This window comes from Phocoena phocoena, chromosome 3, assembly GCF_963924675.1.
Source record: "Phocoena phocoena chromosome 3, mPhoPho1.1, whole genome shotgun sequence".
In the NCBI taxonomy this organism is placed as follows: domain Eukaryota; kingdom Metazoa; phylum Chordata; class Mammalia; order Artiodactyla; family Phocoenidae; genus Phocoena; species Phocoena phocoena.
This window is the reverse complement of record NC_089221.1, coordinates 147,367,068-147,389,242: the sequence shown is the minus strand read 5'-3', so window position 1 is coordinate 147,389,242 and position 22,175 is coordinate 147,367,068. Positions and strand designations below refer to the sequence as shown.

The 22,175-nt window shown below is 42.3% G+C and overlaps 1 protein-coding gene across 2 annotated transcripts; it reads right to left on the bottom strand.

Annotated features, from left to right (window-relative positions):
* Positions 1-392: 392 nt before the first annotated feature.
* GABRP (gamma-aminobutyric acid type A receptor subunit pi) lies at positions 393-21,893 on the bottom strand. 2 transcript variants are annotated; one of them, XM_065874862.1, is made up of 9 exons: positions 21,841-21,893; positions 21,250-21,368; positions 16,748-16,815; positions 15,756-15,973; positions 14,050-14,132; positions 10,538-10,675; positions 9,909-10,061; positions 9,227-9,414; positions 393-695 (listed from the first exon to the last, which is right to left on the bottom strand). In XM_065874862.1, the coding sequence occupies exons 1-9, from the start codon at positions 21,891-21,893 to the stop codon at positions 393-395; spliced, it is 1,323 nt and encodes a 440-aa protein (XP_065730934.1). The 2 variants fall into 2 exon arrangements, with proteins under 2 accessions (XP_065730934.1, XP_065730935.1); XM_065874863.1 differs by lacking the exon at positions 9,227-9,414 and having other exon boundaries at positions 658-695.
* Between the last annotated feature and the right edge of the window lie 282 nt (positions 21,894-22,175).

Here is a 22,175-nt window from a genome sequence, read left to right as displayed (position 1 = left end):
TGTGTGATTAATTTAGAAACAACCTCTGACACTTGACTCAATACATGTAATAGCTTCCTTTTCATTTTTTATATGAGTTAAATGCAGACCAGGGAGCCACTGGGCAGTCAGTCCTGAGTAGGTTTGTAATCTTGCGCTCCATGGGAATATCTTTCATAAAAATAAAAAAGGAATGGGTTGATGTTTCTATTAAAAGATTCTGTAATGCTAGGACTTCTACACAGCTTAAATAATGGTTGGAGGGGGTTCATTGTTTGAGGAGAAATGCTCAAATGTTATTTTAGTCACTTGTGGCGCCATTGGATTAGGATGCATACTTGGCTTAGAATATCGTTTACATCATTACTTTGTTCTGTTGAAGACGTATGACATGCAAACAATTCAGCATACTCTCAAAAATACATGTAGTATGCCCAGTAAAATACATTGGCTAGCATAAAAATCAAAGGAAATAGGAGTTTGGAATATCGATCAACATTACTGGGGTTTTGAATTGTGAAATAATCAACAATCCTGCCCATCTTATCTCGGAAGATAAACTTGAACTTGTCACTAGTTTTCATTGTCAGGTCACTGTAGTCAACGTTATCGCTGGAAATTTCAATGCTGGCCAAGCTGATCTTCCGTTTAAAGCTGGAGATGGAGCTGTTGATGATGTTAGTGATGTTGACTTCTTCCACTTCCTTTGCCTTCCCCTAGTTCATAAACAGGGCAGTTAGATTGATAGACTTGACTCAGCAAAATAAATAAGTGCGTATTTATATACTTAGAGGCCTTAGTATTGAATAATTAGGTTTAGGAGAGACCAGTACTGAGTGCCTCATAAATTGGCTGGTAAGCAAGATTTGGCAGTCCTATTATCCTGTTTATAGGCACCTGTCCCTAGGTCATCAGCTTGTATAATGGGAAGAATAACCATTGCCCATTCTAGGTGTGCAGGGCCGTGTGGTAAATGTTAATTGCTCAGACCTTGAAGCTAGCCGACCTGGGTTCAAATCCCATTCTGCCTCTCACTATTGTGAAATTTTAGTCACCTTAATCCCTTTAGAACTCAATTTCCTTGCCTGCAAAATGTTGATGACATTAATACTACCTCTTGAGACTGATGGGAAGATTAACTGGCATAAATTATGTAGAGCATTTAGTAGGTGTTTGATGAATTCCATTCTATTCCTGGGAGGAGGGAATAATTGATTATGAGAGTTAATAGAAGTCAGCAGTGTCTTAAGGGCTTTGCCACACAAACAGAAATAGTGATGCTCCTTGCAGTCCCATGGAGTTGCCATTCTCCACCATGGCTGGGACAACATAGACTTGGAAGAAAACTCCACGGTACGCAGAGACAACCTGGTCTGGGAAGAAAGCTCCATGGGACACAGAGGCAACCTGGTACCAGGGCAGAGTCTGGGTGGGGTGGCGGCAGCCATTGTTGACTCTTACTCAAGCAGCACCTCAGGAGCAGCCCAGGGCTCTGACAGTGGCTGATCCACCATAGCTCACCACCATACCCCATACACACAGAGAGTCCACACAAGTCCTGCTTGCCCTGTTGTTTGGCTCCCCGACAGGGCGGGGTTGGCAGAGGCTGGGGGAATGATCAGCTATGACGGACAAGGGGACTTGGACTCAAGGCTTCATCTGAGCAGAGGAAGGGCAACAATTGCTGGTGCCTGCACAGGCAGTACATCAGAGGGCAGTACACTCAGCCCTCTCTCTGCAGCCTACCCAAGCCGAGAGCCCCCACAGGCCTCCCTTGCTTCAGTACTTCCCCAGTGCTGGGAGAGGGGAAAACATACATTTAAAGGGGACAGAGCCAGCATGGGCCCAACCCTCAGGGCTTCTGCTCCAGCAACTTGGGATCAGATCCCACCACCAATAGGGTGGTGATGGCCACTGAGCAGAAGGGAAGTCACACTTCACAACAGGCTCTAGCTCTAGCCCCTCCATTTCCAGTCCCACCTTCTGCGAAGGTGATAGCTGCCAGCACACCCTGAGGAAAGACGTGACATGCATCAACACCAAATCCAGCAAAAGCAATGGGCACATGCACTCTGTATAGGGACACATCCACATAAGGATGCCCGTGCAAGACTGCAATAGGTAACTGTTTCACCTAAACTCATAGAGGCAGAGAAATTTAAGCAAAATGAAAAGGCAAAGGAACTGGTCTCAGTTGAAAGAGCAAGAGAAACCCCCTGAAAAAATAAATAATGAAACAGAAATAAACAATACCAGATAAAGAATTTATAACATTGGTAATAAGAATGTTAACTGAATTAGGGAAAAGAATAGATGAACGTGGTGAGAATTTTAACAAGGAACTAAAAAAATATAAAGAAAAACCCAATCTTGGGAATTTCCTGGTGGTCCAGTGGTTAAGAGTCCATGCTCCCACTGCTGGGGGCCCAGATTCAATCCCTGGTCAGGGAACTAAGATCCCACAGGCCACATGGCATGGCCAAAAAAAAAAAAAAAGACCCAATCAGAAATGAAGAATTCAATACTGAAATAAAACTCACGCTAGAAGGAATGAAGCAGACTAAATGATACAGAAAAATGCAGAAGTGGTCTAGAAGATAGAAAATGGAAATTACCCAATCAGAACAGCAAAAAGAAAAACAAATTAAAAAAAAATTAGAATAGTTTGAGAGATATCTGGGATAACATCAAGTGTATCAGTGTTCACATTATAGGGGTCCCAGAAGGAGAAGAGAAAAAGAGAAGGGGATGGAAAATGTATTTGATGAAATTATGACTAAAAAGTTCCCAAACCCAGAAAAGGACCAAATATCCAGGTACAGGGAACACAGAGGGTCCCAAGCAAACTGACCTCAAACAAACTCACACCAAGACATAATTAAAATTCCAGATGTTAAAGAGAGAATTCTAAAGGCAACAACAGAAAAACAAAGAATTGTATACGAGGGAACCCACATAAGGCTATCAGCTGATTTCTCTGCAGAAACTTTGCAGGCCAGAAGGGTGTGGTATAATACATTCAATGTGCTGAAAGGGAAAAACCAGCAACTTAGGTTATATTACCCAGCAGGATTATTATTTAGAATTGAAGAAGAGATAAAGAACTTCTAAGACAAGCAAAAACTAAAACAATTAATAATAAGCCTACCCTAGAGGAAATGTTAAAGGGTCTTTTCTAAGTGGAAAAGAAGAATCTAGAGGAAAGGGAAAATCCCACTAGGAAAGGCAAATATATAGTAAGAATTGAGGACCAACCACTTAAGCCAGTGCGAAGATTAAAAGACAAAAAATTGTAAAAGCAACTATAACTGCAAAAACCAGTTGAAGGATAAACATGAGATGTAAAATATGACATCAGAAACACAAAATGTGGGGGAGGGGAGTAAAAAATGTAGATCTTTTACAGTGTGTTTGAACTTAAGTGACTACAAGTTTAAAACAAGGAGGTATAGTTATAGGTCAATATATATGAACTCCATGGTTGCTACAAGTCAAAAACCTACAATAGATACACAAAAACTAAAAAGAAAGGAACATAAGCATATTATTAAAGGAAATCATCAAACCGCAAGGCAAGAAACAAAAAGAGAAGAACTGAGAAGAACCAGAAAAACAACTGGAAAAGAAGTAATAAAATGGTAATAACTACATACCTATCAGTAGTTACTTTAAATGTCAGTGGACTAAATGCTTCAATCAAAAGACATAAGGTGGCTGACTGGATTAAAAAACAAGACCTACCTATATGCTGCCTACAAACGAGCTAAATACAGACAGACTGAAAGTGAAGGAATGGAAAAAGATATTTCATGCACACAGAAATGACAAGAAAGCCAGGGTAGCAATACTCATATCAAACAAAATAGGCTTTAAAGCAAAGTCCATAACGAAAGACAAAGAAGGGCATTATATAATGATAAAGGGATCAATACAAGAAGAGGATATTACACTTGTTAGCATAAATGCACCTAATACAGGAGCACCAAAATATGTAAAGCAAATACTAACAGACATAAAGGGAGAAATTGACAGTAATACAATAATAATGGGGGACTTTAACACCCCATTTACACCAATGGACAGATCATCCAGACAGAAAATCAGTAAGGAAACAGTGGTCTTAAATGACACATTAGAACAGTTAAACTTAATAGATATCTATGGGACATTCCATCCCAAAACAGGAGAATAAACCTTCTTTTCATGTGCACATGGAACTTTCTCCAGGATAGATCATATGCTAGGTCACAAAACAAGTCTCAGTAAATTTAAGAGGACAGAAATTATATCAAGCAGTTTTTCCAACTGCAACAGTATGAAACTAGAAACTAATTACAGGAAGAAAATTGGAAAAAAACAAAAACATTTGAAGACTAAACAAAATGCCACTAGAAAACCAATGCGTCAATGGATACATCTAAGAGGAAGTCAGAAAATACCTCAAGACAAATGAAAATGGAAACAAAACTTTCCAAAATCTATGGGACGCAGCAAAAGCAGTTCTAAGAATGAAGTTTATAGCAATACAGGCCTTTCTCAAGAAACAAGAAAAATCTCAAATAAACAATCTAATCCACCATCTAAAGGAATTAGAAAAAGATGAACAAGCAAAGCCTAAAGTTAGCAGAAGGAAGGAGATAATGAAGATCAGTGAGGAAATAAATAAAACAGAGGCCAAAAAAATAATAGGAAAGATCAATGAAACCAAGAGCTGGGTTTTTTAAAAAGATAAACAAAATTGATATAAACCTTTTAGCCAAGCTCACCAAGAAGAAAAGAGAGAGAACCCAAGTAAAATAAATGAAAGAGGAGAAATAACAACTGATACCACAGAGATACAAAAAATCATAAGAGAATACTACAAACAGTTATATGCCAACAAATTGGACAACCTAGAAGAAATGGACAAATTTCTAGAAACATCCAGCCTGCCAAGACTGAATCAGGAAGAAACAGACAATTTGAACAGACCAATCACTAGTAGTGAAATTGAATTTGTAAAAAACAAACAAACAAAATTAACTAAAAAACCTCCCAGCAAACAACAGTCCAGGATCAGACTGCTTCACAGGGGAATTCTACCAAACATATAAAGAAGAGCTAATACCTATCCTTCACAAACTATTCCAAAAAAACTGAAGAGGACAGAACACCCCCAAATTCATTTTATGAAGCCACCACTACCCTGATACCAAAACCAGGCAAAGACACTACAAAAAAAATTACAGTCCAATATCTCTGATGAATATAGATGCAAAAATCCTCAAGAAAATATTAGCAAACCAAATCCAACAATATATAAAAAGGATCATATACCATGATCAAGTGGGATTTATTCCAGGGATGCAATGATGGTTCAGTGTTTGCAAATCAATCAATGTAATACACCACATTAACAAAAGGAATGATAAATATCACATGATCATCTCAATAGATGCAGAAAAAGCATGTGATAAAACATCCATTCATGATAAAAACTCTCATCAAAGTTGGTATAGAAGGAACATATTTCAAAATAATAAGGGTCAATTTTTACAAACCTACAGCTAACATCATACTCAATGATGAAAAGCTGAAAGACTTTCCTCTAAATTTAGGAACAAGATAAGGATGCCCACTCTTACCACTTCTATTTAACATAAATAAAAGACATCCAAATTGGAAGAGAAGAAGTAAAACTGTCACTACTTGCAGATGTCATGATACTTTACATAGAAAACCCTAAAATCTCCACCCAAAAATTATTAGAACTAATGAATTTAGTAAAGTTGCAGGATACAAGATTAATATACAGAAATGTGTTGCTTTTCTATGTACTAATAATGAACCATCAGAAAGAGAAAGCAAGAAAGCCATCGTATTTAAAATGGCATCAAAAAGAGTAAAATACCTAGGAATAAACTTAACCAAGGAGGTGAAAGACCTATACTCTGAAAACTATAAAACACTGATGAAGAAAACTAAAGATGGTACAAAGAAATGGGAAGATGTCCCATGTTCATGAATTGGAAGACGTAATATTGCTAAAATGTCCACATTACCTAAAGCAATCTATGTATTTAATGCAATCACTATCAAAATACCCATGACATTTTTCCCAGAACTAGAACAAATAATCCTAAAATTCATATGGAACAAAAAAAGACCCCAAATTGCCAAAGCAATCTTGAGAAAAATGAACAAAGCTTGAGGTATCACCCTCTCTGACTTTAGACTGTGCTATTATAAAGCTACAGTAATCAAAATAGCACTGGCACAAAAACAGACACACAGATCAATAGAATAGAACAGAATTGCCTATGGTTAATTAATCTATGACAAAGGAGAAAAGAATATGTAATGGAGAAAAGACAGTTACTTCAATAAGTGGTGCTGGGAAAACTGTACAGCTTTAAAAGAATGAAATTAGAACATTTTGTCACACCATACAGAAAAATAAACCCAAAATGGATTAAAGACCTAAATGTAAGACCTGAAACCATAAAACTCCTAGAAGAGAACATAGGCAGAACACTCTTTGACATAAATCATAGCAATATTTTTTGGATCACTTTCCTAAGACAAAAAGAAACAAAAGCAAAAATTAAACAAGTGGGACCTAAAATTAAAAGCTTTTGCACAGCAAAGGAAGCTATCAATAAAGTGAAAAGATAACTTACTGAATGGGAGATAATATTTGCAAATGATATGAACAACAAGGGGTTAGTATCCAAAATACATAAACAGGGACTTCCCTGGTGGCACAGTGGTTAAGAATCCACCTGCCAATGCAGGGGACACGGGTTCAAACCCTGGTCTGGGAAGATCCCACATGCCGCGGAGCAACTAAGCCCATGCGCCACAACTACTGAGCCTGCAAGCCACAGCTACTGAAGCCCACACACCTATAGCCCATGTTCTGCAACAAGAGAAGCCACGGCAATGAGAAGCCTGCGCGCCGCAATGAAGAGTAGCCCCTGCTCGCCACAACTAGAGAAAGCCTGCACGCAGCAACGAAGACCCAATGCAGCCTAAAATAAATAAATTAATTTTTTTAAAAAGTAAGCTAAAAAAACAAAATAAAACAACAACAAAAAAACCCAAAATATATAAACAGCTCATACAACTCAATATCAAAAAAAACAAACAACCCAATCAAAAAAATGGGCAGAGGACCTGAACATTTTTCCAAAGAAGACAAAAAGATGACTAACAGGAAAATGAAAAGATACTCAACATATCTAATTATTAGAACAATGCAAATCAAAACAACAATAAGATATCACCTCACATCTGTCAAAACGGCTATCAGCAAAAAGTCTACAAATAACAAATATTGGCTAGGATATGGAGAAAAGGGAATCCTTGTACACTGTTGGTGGGAGTGTAAGTTGGTGCAGCCACTATGGAAAACAGTATGGAGGTTCCTCAAAAAACTGAAAATAGAACTACCATATGATCTAGCAATTGCACTCTTGGGTATATATCCAGGTAAAAATGAAAGCACTAATTCCAGAAGATACATATATTCCAATGTTCACAGATGCACTATTTACAATAGCCAAGATATGGAAGCAACCCAAGTGTCCCTCGACAGACAAATGGATGAAGAATATGTGATATATATATATATATATATATATATATATATATATAAAATATTAGCTAGCCATAAAAATGAATGAAATTTTGTCATTTGCAGTAATGTGGATGGATCTAGAGAATATTATGCTTAGTGGAATAAGTCAGACAGAGAGACAAATACTGTGTGATATCACTTATATGTGGAATCTAAAAAATAAAACAAATGAATGTAAATAGCAAAACAGAAACAGATTCACAGATATAGAAAAGAAACTAGTGGTTATGAGAGGGGAGAAAGAAAGGGGAAGGGGCAAGATAGGGGTATGGGATAAGGTGATATAAACTACTGTGTATAAAATAGATAAGCAGCAAGGATATATTGTACAGAACAGGGAATATTAGCCATTATTTTGTAATAACTTTTAATGGAGTATAATGTATAAAAATACCGAGCCATTATGCTGTACACCTGAAACTAATATAATATTGTAAATCAACTCTACTTCAATTAAAAAATAAATTTAATTTAAAAAATAAATAATTTTTTAAAAAAGAAAGCCTACAGGGAGTAAAATAAATGAAATACATATTCTTTGGCTGGCACATATGATCATTTGCCTTTGGTACTTGAGTAATATAATTGTGAAACCTTGTTCACAATAGTTAAACACAAGAGAAAAGGCAACTGGATCTTTGGGCTATTCTGGATCCTCATTTCCTCACCATTGGACCCTGTGCAGTCCTGGCACTTTGCTGAAGTAGGGCAGCTCTTCTGCACTGGATCCCTATCATGTTTTTGCCTGTTAGCAGGAGCTTTAGTATGCTAACGTCTATCAAATTGGGCTTCCAAAGAATCCCAGGGTTCCGTAGGCCTGCAGAGAATAATAGTTAAGGGCATGGCCTGTTGCCCACTTCAAGTGGGAAGAACAGGTAAGTGTCAGACTTTGGAGCCAAGCAGATTTGGCTGGTGGGAATCCCAGCTCTGCCTCTTACTGTCTGTGTCCCCTTGGATAAGTCACTTATCTTTCCATACTCGGATCCCACAACTATAGAAATGGAGATAGCCTTACTGGGTTGTTACAAGCATTTTAAATGATATAATATTTTCAAAGAGCTTGTGACTGTGTCTGGCACATACATGCTCAATTGATAATAATCATTATTATTATTCTGAGAGCTGGACCATGGTGTTTCACAGCTAAGTCAGATAATAAGTCTTTCCCTGTTAGCAGAAAAATATGCTAATTACGAAATTTGCCACAATGTAATTTTTCCATACATTTTTCAGTAAACCATTACTTATATAATTTAGGAAAACAAAAATGCGACAAATGAATAAATATTAAATACATATTAATCTGAAACATAAGCAGCTGATCATGTTAGGTTTGATACTGGGTTTTTCATGGATGCTTGTTCTTGCGGTTGTGATTTTATGTTGCATACAGATAACACCGTTATTTTCTGCTGGAAAGGTAAACATATTAATATCTCACCGTATTTGGTGAAAAGAGCAGTCTTTTGTAAAAGGTGTCATGACTTCCAGATTCCCCCAACTGAACAAGGATGAGAATCACTGGTGCAAACTGAATCACTGGGGGTCGGGAACCAGGTCCAGGTCATCTCTACAGACCAGTATATGGCACAGGTGATGAATCATATGTAGGGCCCTCAAAATTCTTACCCTATCTTTGGCTGCCTTCTGCTGTAGGGAGCTGTAGTGGGCAACTGCGTATTCCAGGAGGGCCCCAAACACGAAGCTAAAGCAGATCCCCAGGTACACGTCAATGGCCTTTATGAAGCAGTTGGTGTTCGGAAGAGAAGTGCGGGACCCAATCATCAGTGTGGTCATTGACAATACAGTGGTCACTCCTGGGAAAAAAAGTAAGCAATGTACCCACGTCAGTGGGCAGTGAACCTTCCATCACCCCCTGGCAGACTGTCTCCCTTCAAGACTTGGCAAGGTGAGGACAGGACTCAGAAATAGAGCATAGCTCATTCTGAAAAGTCTGTGGCCTTCTGGAAAAGGGTTGATTTGTCTATTTTATACAGATATGAGTGATATGATTTTCTAAATGTTCCGCCTTCTGTCTTCTCACTGGAGGGAGGAGTTCAGTAAACAAAATAACAGACAATAGACCATCGAATCACAATTCTTCCTTATCTGTCACTGTCAAACACAAGTTTAAAAATGCGTTATTCCTAAAGTAGTCTCTCTGTCTCTCTTTGTCTCTCTGTAAGAGTCTCTCAGCAAACCAGCTCCTGGAACTGCCCTGGGAATATCGATGAAAACAATGGTAGAAGGTAAAAAAAAAATAAGGACCTAATAACCCAGTTCTTAGAAATCTCCCGTTGGAGCTACTTACCAATGCAGGTTCTTGCAGGAACTGAATCAAGGGAGATCCAAAACGAAACCCAGGATAACACCACCAGGAAAGTGGAAGGAACATAGGTTTCCAAAATGAAATACAGGACATTCCTCTGAAGCTCAAATTGCAAGACCAATCGTGTATAATTTCCTGATAGGGTGAACAAGGGATAGGAAATCATCCCTGCTCACCTAGCAGAGTGGTTTCCCTGTGGGATGTTTAACTTCACTCTATTCACATGAAGCCATCTGTTGTTCACCAAAACATAGTTAATCATGAACTGTCATCATAGTTTCAATGAAAGAAATTGCGGCTGTAGAGAATGGGATTTGTGGGAATGCCCTCACCCAGGATCCTCTTCTTGTGCCTTTCTCTGTCATAGTATTCCTGCAGCATCATAACTGCTGGTTTCCTTGACATCTACTTCACTAGACTGTGAGCCCCTTGGGGACCTTTTCAGTAGTAGGTGGGGAGCAGGTAAAAGTGCCAAGCCCAAACCCTACTGCCCCACCGCACCTCAGAGGGGTTCCTGGGCCCCAAAGGGACCAAGTGGAAAAAAGATGATATTTCTGACTCAGAATACAACTCAGCTATTTTGCTTTTGTGCAGTTCGTCCCGCGAGTTACCTGTTTCCTGCTGCGATCTGGTAGCTAATGTGAAATATTGTTGTATGGTGTACTGAGCAAGCCGCAGGTTCTCCAGCCCGCGCACAGAGTCATTCCCTCTCAGCCAGCTGAACTCCACGTCATTCCCATCATAGCCCCCTGGCAAGTGAAACAGTGCCCTGATCAGCAGAAGAAGGTAGCAGATTGAACTGGTCTGGAAAATGCTGTGATATGGAGGAAACAGAAGCTCTGTCTTGATGGTGCTAAGTCCAAGGATGATCCCATGCAAAATTTGGCATGATTTCTCAAGTGTAATTGCAGTGTCTACTCAGAATGAGATGACCTGCTAGGGCTTTTCACCATCAACTGAGAACCGTTTCTATGCTAAGCATCGTATAGACCTGGTAGATGATAAGCAACTAGAAATGGCCTCTATCATTATTTAAATGATATTTTTGAACATGTGTCTGTGAACCCACAAAGACCTGTGCTAGACATTGCTTTTCAGGACAGTCTAACACCTCGGAGGGGGTTCTCAGGGGCTTTACAGTTGGTCTATTCATATTTTCATATTGGCATAAATGCAAAAACAAAAACAAAAAACCTTCAGCCAGCCACTTTATTGATGTATGTAAACATAGGTTTTGATAAATCCCAAAGCAGTTTTACCAATATACCTGATGATAGTAATAATAGCTACCTTTTATTAAACATTTATGTCCTTTACACATTATGTCCCCAAGGTTCTCATGAGCTTGCAAGGTAGACCTGCATATTTCTTCATTATTTAAAGCTTTTTAAAAAAGTAAAATAGAAATGGATCTTATACTTGATATATATAAAGTAGAGCTTACATTTTTCCTCAAATGTTATTATTCAATAAATGCTGTGCCTTAGAATTGAGGAAGTATAATGTTTTGCCCATTTTATACATGAAAATGATCAGATTCTGAGAGGTTGCATAAATTTCTCAGGATACCAGTGCAAATGAAAAACAAACCAGGATTGTACCTCAAGAAAGTTGAATACCAAAGCCCATGGATGATGATAATAATAATATCTATCATTTAGTAAGCAATTACCTTTCTAAGTGCTTTACAACATTATCATGTCATTTAATCCTCAAATGATACCTTTGAGAAGATAGATGAATGGTTAATACGCACATGAAAAGATGCTCAAAATCATTAGTCATTAGGGAAATGCAAATCAAAACCACAGTAAGATACCACTTCACATCCACTAGGATGGCTGTAATTAAAAAGACAGACAGCAACAGATGGTGAGAATGTGGAGAAGCTGGAACATTGCTGGTGGAAATGTAAAACAGTGCAACCACTTTGGAAAACAGTTTGACAGTTTCTTGAAGACTTAAACATAAATTTAACCCAGGATTTCAGTCCTAAGTATCTGTCCAACAGAATCAAATCATGTCCACAAAAGGACCTGTACACAAGTGTTACAGCAGTGTTATTCATAACAGCTGAAAGGCGGAAACAAGCCAAAGAGACTTGTACTACTTGTATTCTTTTGTCTGGAATAAAAAGGAATAAACCAGTAAAAAGGAATAAAGTACTGATATATGCTTCATCATATATGAACTAAAAAACATTATGCTAAGTGAAAGAAGCCAGATGCAAAAGACCACATGTGGTATGAGTCCATTTATATGGAATATCTAGAAAAGACACATTCATAGAGACAAAAGGTATATTAGTGGTGGTCTGGGAGCTGGTGGTGGCAATGGGGAGTGACTGTAAATGGGCACTAGGAGTCTCTTTGGGGTAATGGAAATGTTCTAACAATGGAATGTGGCAAAGGCTGCACAACTCAGAAAATTTACTAAAAACCTTTGAATCGTACACTTAAAATGGTTGGATTTTATGGTATGTAATTTATACCTCAATAAAGCTGTTAAAAATAACTCTTTGAGTCAAATACTATTATTTTTCCTACTTCACTGATGAGGAAACTGAGGTTAATTCTACTCACCCAAAGTCACCCAGCTAGTGAATGGAAAAGCCCAGTGATTCTGGCACCTGTGATCTTAAACCTGGAACTTCATTTTCCAAGGCTACTGAGAAGTGTTGGGACTAACATTTTGTTAAGTCTTAACCTATGGTATCCACTGTCTGTCAGTGGTTATCTCCCCCTCCATAGGGGGGAGAAGTAGTCATGAGCTCTTGGAGGATTTCCAGGTAAAAATTTTCTGTGCGCTTTCCCTTGGAAGCATCCCCTCATTTACTGAAGCCAGCTGTCCAAATAGGCCTAGAATCCCAAAGAAAAAACATATCTAAAAAAGTAAGTTGTACAAGCCTCTACTTAGATACTTAGATACTTTGCTATTACAACATTCTCCCTGCTCTGTCCCTGAGTGGATATGGGCAATTGTGGGATGGTATCAATTCTTGTCGAGGGATGGTGTTCAGGAAAAATGCCCTTGGTGAGGTTTCTGTACCCAAATACCTGCTGATAAACATTCAGTGAAAGCCTCCTCTGCTCACTGGGGATATTTGTGCAAGCAGAGTGCTGATGTTTCCAGGAGAATCTCACTCCTGGGTTTTGAGATGAGCACAGCCATCCATGGAGGGCAATTGCTTTTTCTATGTTGGGCTGAAAATGAGTTCTCTTTTTGATAACCTCAAGTTTTAGTCTGCCCCCAAACAGCTGTATTGCTTCAAGAAGGTTTTGCATACATTTAATCAATAAGGTAATTAATCTGCCTGGCTGAGTCTTTAATTAAATGTCTACCTCTGAAAAATACTGCCTCATAATGGTTGTGTTTCTTGGATGTTGGCCACTTGTGTCCTTATGTGAGAAGTGCCCAGTGGTTTCCAGCACTTGACTGTAGTTTTTCCTTCTTGTACGAGCCATGCCTTGATACCTTGATAACTCCTATATGCGGCATTTTCTTCCCAGAACACGTATCACTGGTGCCACCTCCCCATGGTGGGCATTTCAGAGTGGTTTACTAAGGAATCATGGAGATCACTCACGGTGCCAGGAGTTCATTTGACACACATCAACTTAGAGTAAATCCTCCTTCCTTATCACAAGCAAATCCCCAGATTGCAGTTTAGATGCCCACTTGCTGACATTACTAGATTAAGCTTTATATATATATCAAACAATTTATTTTAGAAGTTGGAAGCAGTCTTGCAATAAATGTCAGTGATTGTTTTGTATACTTGCCATTTCCAACTTCTGCTGTGTTCTTTCTGGCTTCCATGAGTTAGCAGATTCTGAGACCCCCTCCTAGTCCTATTGACCCCTGTTTGCTTGGCTGTCTTATCCACTTTTAGGTGGAAATATTTGATGCCAGTGCACAGTGGTCCTCTCCCAAAGATGTAATACTGTAAGGTTTGTTTTTGAGCAGTCTCCAGATCTCTCTGGATGTACACCCAGAAGGTCTGAACCCATTGTAATCAACATCAAGGAGAGAAAGGCCACTATGTATAGGACACTCTTCATGAAAGCACAGATCTAAGTCACCCCAGAAAATCATCTAAGGGGCCCGCACGATGTATACTCACAGCTTTCTAGTTGCAACTTGCATGTCTGTGTGTCCATGGGGTATTTAGACAGGTCCATGTTACATGCAACAGTTGTTGTGATTCTAAGAAAGGAAAAATGGATTCATAGAGAGTGTTATGAGGATGCTATAGAAAGTATACACTCCCTCTTAAGGGCCACTCCAAGAGAACTTTCACCTTGACTCTTACAGTGAATGTGTGACTTGGTGCCTACATTCAAAGCAGTCCTGAGTTTTTCTGTGCTAAGTGACACCTGTGAGACTCAGTTAAAGCTTGGGGTCCAGAGTGGAGGAAGTTGGAATGTTGGCAATTCAGAGGCAAACTTGCAACAACATTGCAGAACAGAATCATTCACTGGCTTGTTTGAGATGCTTTTTCATTCAGTTTTTTAAACTTGTTCTTCAGGAGAGACCCATGAGGAGTCCGTGCCTATACAAAATGCTTCACATGAATTATCCCTTTGAATTTTTAAAGTAGCTTTACTAGGTAGGAAATATTATTATTCTCCTTTTGCTGCTGAGGAAACTGGAGCTCAGAGAGTCAAGTAACTTGCCTAAGGTCACAGAGCAAGAACTTTTCCCCAAATCTGTCTGACTCTAGAGCCAGGCTATTAATCATCATCCATCACTTGTAATCCTTGTACAGGATACTGTGTTATGTGCCATAATACAGACAGACACACACACACACGCACACACACACACACGTGCTGTGGGAATACGAGGAAGGGGCACCTTAATATTGACTGGAGTTGGGGTCAAGGGAGAGGTCTATTGGACTTCTTGAAAGAGGTGCTGGGGTTCTGGCTGACCTTTGCAAAATTCAGTGCCGCTGAGGAGTGCCAGATAAACGGTCCGAAAATTCAGTTCATTGCTCAGCTCAGTCCTTGTTTTATAACTTCAGCCTCTCACTTGGGATTTAAGATCAGCCTCATGAATATTTGGTTCCTGGCCTTCTGCTGAAGGCCCCTAGCAGTGTTTGCAGTCCTTGTCCAGCCCTGGCACAGGCAGTGATGAGTCCTCTGCCTGTGGGCTGCCTTACATAGCACTTTGGGGGCATCTTGCCTGTTCCTGCCAACCAGCGGCTCGATGAACGATTGGGTGGGAGGAAGTTTTGGCCTCAGGGATTTGTAGAAGGGGCAAAGGGGAGCCTGTGACTACAGGTGGCGAGGCTTGGAGGACTATGCTTTGCTTCTCTGTACAAGAATGACTCAGCTAAGTAAAGATGTATTCTGGAGCCACCGCCACCCCGCTGAGCCCCATGAAAGGAAAGTTCTTTGTATCACCTCTCTGTTTGCTCTTGCTGTTCCCCTTACCTCTTCTTGGCAAACTTCCTTTAACTCTTTAAGATTCAGCGCAGAGTCCTGTGAGAGCATCCTCTAACATCACCCCAAATCACTAACCTACTCTCCACCTTGGGGCCCCAGCGCCCTGACTTCCTTTCCTTATGTGTCTGTGTCAGGACAGTGTCTTATTCAGCTCCATATCCGCAGTGTCCAGCACGGGCCTAGCACAGAGCACACATTCTCAGTAGATTCTTGTTGAGCCAAACTGGACTGAGAAAGGGCCCTGCTGCTCTGGGAACAGGGATCTAAGAAGGCAGGCACATGAGAAGGGTAGGTGGTTATTCGAGCGCTGTTCAGAATACCTTTGCCTTCTCTCCCTGCTCTTTCCCCTCCAACCCTGAGGTCGCGGGTACCCAATTACCTGAGAGCATACAGGACTGTGCCATTGGAGAAGAGGCGGATGAGCCTGTTTCCCACAGTGACTTCATGGAGGAAGGACTTTTTGGACTCCACGATGTAAGTGTCTGGCACCCAGAGGAACTCCACTAGGCGTGCATCCAGAGTGAAGCTCTTGTTGCCTTCGAACACCAGCCGCTGGTCCGTCCAGCGCTGTCTGAGGTATATGGTGGCTGTGTAGTCCTGAGGGGGCAGCCGGTGGGGAGGAAATGGATGGAGGGAGAAAGCTCAGAAAAGGGAAGGAAAAGGGTCAAGTCTTACTCCCCTACCCACCTCCACTGAGGTCAAGAGCACGTACTACAGTAGACATGGGTAAATAAAGTTTGTCTTGAGGTTGTGGCCTGTAGCAATAAGAGAACAAAGCACCTTATAGATTCTGGATAGTAACGCCCACTGCCAAAAGGGGGCCCCACAGGAGCATCTTCAGGGTCTTAACTTACTTGCCCTCGATCACAGAGGCCACACCAAATTGTTGAAGGTTTTGGTGAGCAAGGTGCTTAGGTTGCCTAGGATTTACCCAGAATCCACAGTGGACCCTCTTGGCAAACTGCCTTTAGTGTCACCTTATCTATAATGTGTTGTCTTAAGTGAGAGGATGGTTGAAAGCAGTTATGTGATTGTTGGTTTTCATCAGCTTGTCTCCCTCTCTGTGAGGGACCATGTGACATTCAGGCTTCCCCCCCTGCACTTTTATTCTTTTCCCCCACTTTTATCCCTCACCAAGTACACCCACTCCACTCCCTCATTTCTCCCCTCCTAGACTTTGAATCCACTTTCCTTCTGATACTCAGAAGATCTGTTTTACAAGCATCTTCCACTGTCTTGAGTTCCAGGATAGGTCTCCAGCTTCTGCCATTCCAAGTAAGTCTCTGTTTTGCTTTGAGTAGCTAGAACATGTATCCTCATAAAACACAGGAGAGGGGCTCCTTGGGTGGAAGACAAGGGGGCCACACTTACCATGTTACTCTCTGAAATACTGGAAATACTTGCAATGTCCAGAGTCAGTGCTATCTGAACAGGTTCTCCTAAGAATGAAGAAAAACCAGAAAGACTTCCATAGAAACACAAACAGATTTCCTAACCCTACATTAGCACAATTAAAAAATATGCATATATTAGAAAATTACACCTATTGGAAACTTTTAAACCATTTAGAAGTATATAAAATACTTCTAAATCAAAGGTTAATTTCTATCCTCCCCATCTCAGGAGGAACCACTATGTAGAGTGTGCCTCCCTTTTGTATGAAAAAAATGCACCAATATGTAGTTAGCTAAGTACATAAGAGAGAGACCACACTGTATTAATTAGTGTATATTTTGAAGAATGTAGCGGTATTTGCTACTTCTTACTTGGAGGATTTTTTCCTATGGTGCTTTGCAAGGGACTCATTAGAAATGTAATAGAGATTTGGGAATTTGTACACAAATATATTTCCACCCCCAACCAAGTAAATTTACCACAAGATGGCATTCAACACTGCTCATGGTTGAGCTCCCGCTCACCTCCTGACACTTTCCTCCACCTCCTTTATTCTCCAGGAACCCTAAACTACTTAGAATTGCAGAGCTGTCCACGTTTCACCTGGTGTGCAGATGTTGGGCCTCAATCCTGGAGTCCCAGCAGATGGGCCAAACTCCTGAGAGGGCCTGTCTTAGTTCTCGGGACTGAGGTTTGGGAGCCACCATTCTCGGCGGCCAGGCCAGGCCAGGGACGTTTACTCCTCCTTAGGCTGGACGTGTGGAACAAAAGCCCAGGAGTCAGAAAGACGTGAGTTTCGATCGGGGAAAAGTTACCAGATCCTTCAGAACTGCAGTTTTCTCACCTGCAGGTTTGAATATAATGCCAATGACATCAGACGGTCACGGACAGGGTTAAATGAGACTAGGTGTGTGACAGCTTCTTTGCAGGGTGGTGGCAAGAGAGAATGGACGTGAAGTGCCCGCCTAGCTGGACATCTAGAAGGTGCTCAAAAATAATTATCTGTACAAAGCCCCCAGCATTGTTCCTGTCACATCCTACCAGGCACTCAGTAAACAGCATTTCCCTTCCCTTCCCCTCTCCTCTGGTGATCTTAGCTAATTCTGGAAAAGCAAAAACTTTCCTCACCAGGTTAACAGATGGAGTAGCATTCACTTGCAAGATAACTGGGGACGCCTCTGGAAACTGACAACGCGTTAACCAGGAAAAGGAGAGGCCAAATTCAAAGGACGCTTAGAAACAGCAAACTGGGGGGAATCAGACAGAGCAGCCTAATGATCGATTGAAGGAAACCAAGCCACAGGATATAGGTAAGAATTTGGAAGTGGAGTTTTAAAGCCAAAGCAATTAACAATAATTAACTTAATACTTAGTGTTAATACTTGGTGGGAAAGGGGGAGATGTTTGAGGGCAGACCCTGGAAGGTGCTAAAGGAGTTATGGTGCTAAGTGGCTTTCTGCCCCTCGAGGCAGCAAGGTGCAGCGTTAAGAAGAGGAGCTTAGAGTCAGTGTTTGAAACCTCTGCTGGCCACATCATAGCAGTGTGACCTTGAACAAATTGCTAAACTTCTCTGTTCTACAGTTTCTTACCTGTAAAATAGAGCTACTAATGCTAGCCATCAAGGGTTGGGTTGGGAAGGTTACAGGATCTATCTTATGTGCCTGGAACACAGTGGGCAGTGGGTCAGTGCTGGTTGCCCCCCTCCCCGCCCCTTGAGAAACATGGAGAATGGAAAACACACAAGAGCTCCAGCCTCAGTGTGGGTTTTCGTTTGCTTGTTTAGTTTGTTTCTAGGTAGTCTAGTCTAGGCCTTCCTTCAGTTGGCTTTTTTATAGACTGGAGTTTGCTCCTTCTTCCCCTTGAGTTATAAAAGTTAGCTGTGCCACCAGAGGGCAGCTTTCTCCTAGGAAAGAGGTCAAAGCCAGGTTCTGGACAGAGTTCAGGAGGGCCTGCTTGCAAACCTGTGCTGGCCAGCTCAGTGCCTGAAAAACCCTGTAGAGGTCTTGTCGCTCAAGGACATCAGGGTCCGAGAACTGGGTGGACAGACATTACGGAGAGCAACACTCCCTCCGTGGGCCTCGAGGCTGCCTTGTAAATGTAGGTTCTGTAGAAGGCAGAGTGCCACAGGCTCGTGACAAGGGGTGGGGGTTGTGCCTTCCCCTCCTTTTGACTGATGACCCCTTGCCCCATTTTTGTCCCAAGTGGATCTGGGCCTCACGTCCCCTTAGGTCCACTCCAGGCTCATAATGGGCACCTTGCCCTAGGACTCTGCACCTTGTTGGCCCGTGAGCAAGCAACAAAAAGGGCAGTGTCGGGCTTCCCTGGTGGCGCAGTGGTTGAGAGTCCGCCTGCCGATGCGGGGGACACGGGTTCATGCCCCGGTCCGGGAAGATCCCACGTGCCGTGGAGCGGCTGGGCCCGTGAGCCGTGGCCGCTGAGCCTGTGCGTCTGGAGCCTGTGCTCCGCAACGGGAGAGGCCACAACAGTGAGAGGCCTGCGTACCGCAAAAAAAAAAGAAAAAAAAAAAAAAAAAAAAAAAAGGCAGTGTCCTGGCCTAATTGTTTGGGATCTGGGAGGCAGAGAAATTGTTGAGTGGACCCAACCAGATGTGGAGACTCATGTGCTTGTCATTAGTGTTCAGTTGCTCCTGGGAAAACCAGAGGAGGTTGAAGCCCCCCAAGGTCCCTTAACATAAAGACCTCAAATCCTAATTGTGTGGCCAGGAATCTGCGTCTCTCAGATCTCCAACCGAAGGCGGTATGATTGGCTCCAGCTGCTGTGCTCTGAAATCTTCCACCACACTTGCTCGGAGGCCATGCTTCCCATGGGCTGCATCCCACCAGGGACTGAGCGTGGCAGGAATACTAAGGCAGGCCTGTTCCTGGGAGGCACAGAGATGGGAGACTCCTCTGATGGGAACTTTAGCTCAAGAACTCCCTGGTGGCCTTTCCAAACACACTTAGAATCACACTGTAGTCTAAGACTCCTCCACCAGCCTTCCTTCCCTCCCTCCCTCCTTCCACTGGGGTCAGACCTGCATTGCGGTCTGACAGCTCTCCAGCTTCCTCCTTTTCCTGCCCCATATTTTGTCATAGATATGGTCCCAATAAATATCTTGCACGGATAAACCCCTCCCAGTGTCTGTTCCTCAGAGGACCTGGACTGACCCACTAATCCTAGATCTGACCAGAGAATTTTATCATCTGAAGGGAGGAGCAAGAAGGAAAGGGATGAAAACAGACTGCATCCTGATGCTGTATTTACACACTTCATTTCATTCAGTCCTCCCTGTGAGGCAGATAATATGCCCCCCCCCCAATTACAGAAAGGGAAACTGAGGCTCAGAAAGCTAAGATGCTTGCTCAGCAGTAGAGCCAAGGAGCCAAACTCAGGTTTGTTCCACTCCAAGGCTCTTTCTAGTTTCTGCTCGAGGTAACAAGACATTAGTGACCACGTTGGTTCAGTCTTGCATTTTACAAACAGAGAGGCTGAGACCCTGTGGGGAGGTATGTGGTGGCCTCATTCCTTCCCTCCTTGCCTCATTCTTCCAACAAATATTAATTGATAATTTGCTATCTGTTAAGTACCGAGATGCTGCTGGGTTTGGTGAGGTAAATAAAGCAAGACTTCCCCAGGGGACTGCAGCCTAGAGCTGAGACAGACATAAAGCCAGTGACAGTATCACCCGGTAATGGCTATGACTTGGAGATATGTTCAAAACAAAGTGTGAAGAAAGGGGATGGGGCCTGGAGGAATCTGGGTGGGCTGCTCAGAAGAGGAAGCCTTTGATCTAAGACGTGAAGGAAAACTGGCATTTCACCAGGGAGTCAAATTGGAACAAGGCGTTCTTGACAGGTAAACAGTCTCAGCAAAAAGCACAGAGACCAGGGAGGCCAAGGAGGTCAGGGGGCACATTTGTAGCAGGGCATAGTGGGGAGAAGTTGGGGAGATGAGACTGGCAGACAGATAGAGGCTGGGCTGGGAACCGCCTGGTGTGCCACGCAAAGGGCTCTGGACTGTATGCTGAGGATGCTGGGAAGCAGGCAGGTATTCTGAGCAGGCAAAGGACCCAGGGGGGTCATCCAGGTGGCAGAGTAGAGGGTTAGCCTTGAGGAAGCAGGCTGAGGCAGGAGGACCAGGTGTAGTAGTCCTGGTGAGACATGGTGGGTTCCTTGAATAATGACACTAGAAGTGTGGGCAGAAGGCAGACAGCGCGTGTGAGGTTGTGAGGGGGCTCTAGGAACCTCCTCAGTGGGGAGGAGTATTTCTGTATCCTGCAGGTGGAGAGACCAGAGAAAGTGCTTTCTCCAAGGTAGCATGAAAAATCATTGGCAGCCGTTTGTATCCATCACTGCCACTCCTTAACAGGTTGCAGGTCAGAAAACGCAGTTGACTAAAACCTCCTGAAACCCTTGTCTGCATATTGTCTCTGTTCCTATCTTTTTGAATTGATGTCCTGGGCAAAAAGAATGACCTACCACCAAAATTGGGCCTGAGAAACTTGTTATATCCTGCTGTGAGATTCTCAAAGCCAGGCAGGGACAGCTTGTCACTTCTGCTGGCCTTGATGTTAAACTGATTCCCCTGGATACACATCCTGGAAAAGAAAACGGGTTTCGGTGCACATGCTTGCTTACGTGTGGATAAACATGCATACACACAAACTTGAGCTTGTGTTTGCATGTCTGTGTGTGGTTGTGCTCAGATACGAGCAGTAACTTCCCCAAAGAGAAATCTCTGATTTTCAGCTGCTGAATTAATACATGTCCCGATCCCACTCCATTTTATTACCCATTTGCTATATATCACAGTGTCATGCTAATTTGGGAACACTCCAAGCACCGTCCCCCCCAAACCCAAGGGGTTCGTCCATCTATGACCCTTTTGGAAGCTTGACTTCTCCAGATAGAATAACTGGCAAGAAGTTGCATTTGTCCTGGTGCATCAGGGAGGTGAAGGCCTGACGTTCTGTCTCACCATTGCTAAGTAGAAAGCACTGCTGCCCCTCCCACCACATGCAAAACCCAAAGCAGTTCAGCTCAAAGCCACCGTGGGGTAGCAAAGCTCACCTTCCAGTGAGGAGACTCAGACACATGAAGGTCAAGTGGAGACTGTGCCTCATGTTGAGGAGCTGCTTATGCAGAGAGGGGCTGAAGTAGAAATACCTGGGGAAACAGATGGGGTAGGTGAGAGGCAGACAACCCAAAAGGCTCACCTCCTCCCAGCCCAGCTTTTCTGTCCTGTGGGGCGTCAGTTACAGCATTTTCTCCATGTCTGTGGGGAGCAGCCTCTTCCCACACCTTTCCGTTTCAGCTCCTGCCCCCTGAATGTCATCCAGGAGTGACTTCATATTGAAGGATCACATTTTAAATCCAGCCCAAATAAAGGCTGAGGACTTGTTTAG

Bases quoted from the DNA above. Each gene is read 5' to 3' on its own strand.
- GABRP (XM_065874862.1), bottom strand. From the start codon at position 21,893: ATGAGGCACAGTCTCCACTTGACCTTCATGTGTCTGAGTCTCCTCACT. The intron at 15,974-16,747 runs GTAAGTGTGGCC...CTGCCCCCTCAG, and splicing joins GTATTTCAGAGAGTAACATG to GACTACACAGCCACCATATA. The intron at 10,676-14,049 runs GTGAGTATACAT...TTCACTTGCCAG, and splicing joins CAAGTTGCAACTAGAAAGCT to GGGGCTATGATGGGAATGAC.